Raw genomic sequence first — 1,551 nt, 5'->3', positions numbered from 1 at the left:
GTAACGCATTTGCTGTGTGCAGTTTGATCTTGAGAACAACGGCGCCGGAATCTGAAAATTGAGCAAGAGGAGGACAACGGGTCAGACACTCTTTCTAGTTGCATGCTGACGCTATCTTTGTTATCCCACAACGTGCCAAATCAGTCCTATAAAAGTGAGGTCAGGCAGCTTTCTCACGACCATCATTCATCGTTGGCTGAAACATAACTCAATTCAAGCTTCTCCAGAAACAGAAAGCAATCTTCTCAGTTCTTTCCTCCATAGATCCGATCCCTTCTCACTTCCCTCACCTAATGGCTTCCTCCAAATCCTCAGGAACCACTGGTCAAGTTCTCGTCAATTTTGAGCCGATCCCGGACGTCAAGAACAATGAACATGTACAGGAGCTGGGTATGTTTGCGGTGGCAGAGTCAGAAGAAGCATCTGTAGTGTTCGTAGAAGTGGTGGAGGCTCAGATGCAGGTGGTGGCCGGAGCAAACTACAGCATGCTGATCAAGGCCCTCGACGAGGCGCTCAATGTCAGGTTCTACAAGGGTCTTGTGTATGATAAGCCATGGGAGGACCTCCACACCCTCAGATCATTTGCGTCTGTTCTCCCCTGATTAAGCCATGCATGCCTTCATTTGGCAGCCATCTTCTCTGTTGCACCTTTGCGTTTCCGTCTGCCATTTTCCATATTTGTGATCTGTTCATCTACGAACCGCGTTTCTATCTACGACATACTCTTTGTTCCTTTTGTGATCATGTAATAAGCCGTTTGGCGCCCTTGTTTGTTTGATATCCCGTAAGTGAAGTGTTGCTTGTACGTAGTTGTTCGAATTGAATAAATATCCTATACTCAATATATGGTTCAGATTCATATAAAAAATCCAATTTGAATTTGAATGTTAATCCAAAAATAGAACTCAGTTCCGATTCAGAAATTCAGATTTTGGATTCAGACACTACACCAAAAATACCTTGCGCGACACTTGGAGCACTATGTGTCCGGACCTACCAACCTCCAACGACACTCAAATGCCTGTTCGAAAAGGCCGATCATTTACTTTCACTTCACTTTATTTCACTATTTCATTAAAGGCTTTTCGCGCCTTTTATTTTCCCGTTGAGGGAGAAAGCGAAGAAGAACTGCTCAAAGGAGCTTTTTTCGTTTTTTTTTTTTATTTCTCCAAGATGGACGAGACGAACGATTATTTTTGTGTAGGGATGTCAATAAATCCAATTTACGTCTTAAGTTCAATTCAACAGCTTAAAACAAACTGGGTATGGCAAAAAAATTTGATATCCGACTAAGCGTAGGAACAGATTCGGATATAAGAAATGACATCTCATCAAATTTAGACTTGGATTTAAGTATATATTAATTGTATTTGGATTGGATATAGTTCTAAATAAATATCCTATACTTAATGTTTTGGATCCAGTTTAAAAATAGGACTCGGATTATGATGTTAATCTAAAAATCAGATTCGGATTGGATTCACATTATGCATTTGGAGATGCATAGTTTTTTCTTCAGATATCCAAAAAAACAGATATAGTAAAATATGC

The 1,551-nt window shown here is 40.4% G+C and overlaps 1 protein-coding gene across 1 annotated transcript; it reads left to right on the top strand.

The window, feature by feature from the left end:
* Nucleotides 1–202: 202 nt before the first annotated feature.
* LOC116259446 (cysteine proteinase inhibitor 1-like) lies at nucleotides 203–797 on the top strand. Its single transcript, XM_031637274.2, has one exon. It carries the CDS (start codon nucleotides 294–296, stop codon nucleotides 600–602), a length of 309 nt encoding a protein of 102 aa, XP_031493134.1. The 5' UTR covers nucleotides 203–293; the 3' UTR covers nucleotides 603–797.
* Nucleotides 798–1,551: the final 754 nt, after the last annotated feature.

The sequence above is a fragment of the Nymphaea colorata genome, chromosome 8 (assembly GCF_008831285.2).
Source record: "Nymphaea colorata isolate Beijing-Zhang1983 chromosome 8, ASM883128v2, whole genome shotgun sequence".
In the NCBI taxonomy this organism is placed as follows: Eukaryota; Viridiplantae; Streptophyta; class Magnoliopsida; order Nymphaeales; family Nymphaeaceae; genus Nymphaea; species Nymphaea colorata.
Note: the sequence above shows the minus strand (reverse complement) of the source record. Positions and strands in the feature narration are given on the sequence as shown.

Coding starts and splice junctions, on each gene's coding strand:
- LOC116259446 (XM_031637274.2), top strand. CDS start 294: ATGGCTTCCTCCAAATCCTCAGGAACCACTGGTCAAGTTCTCGTCAAT.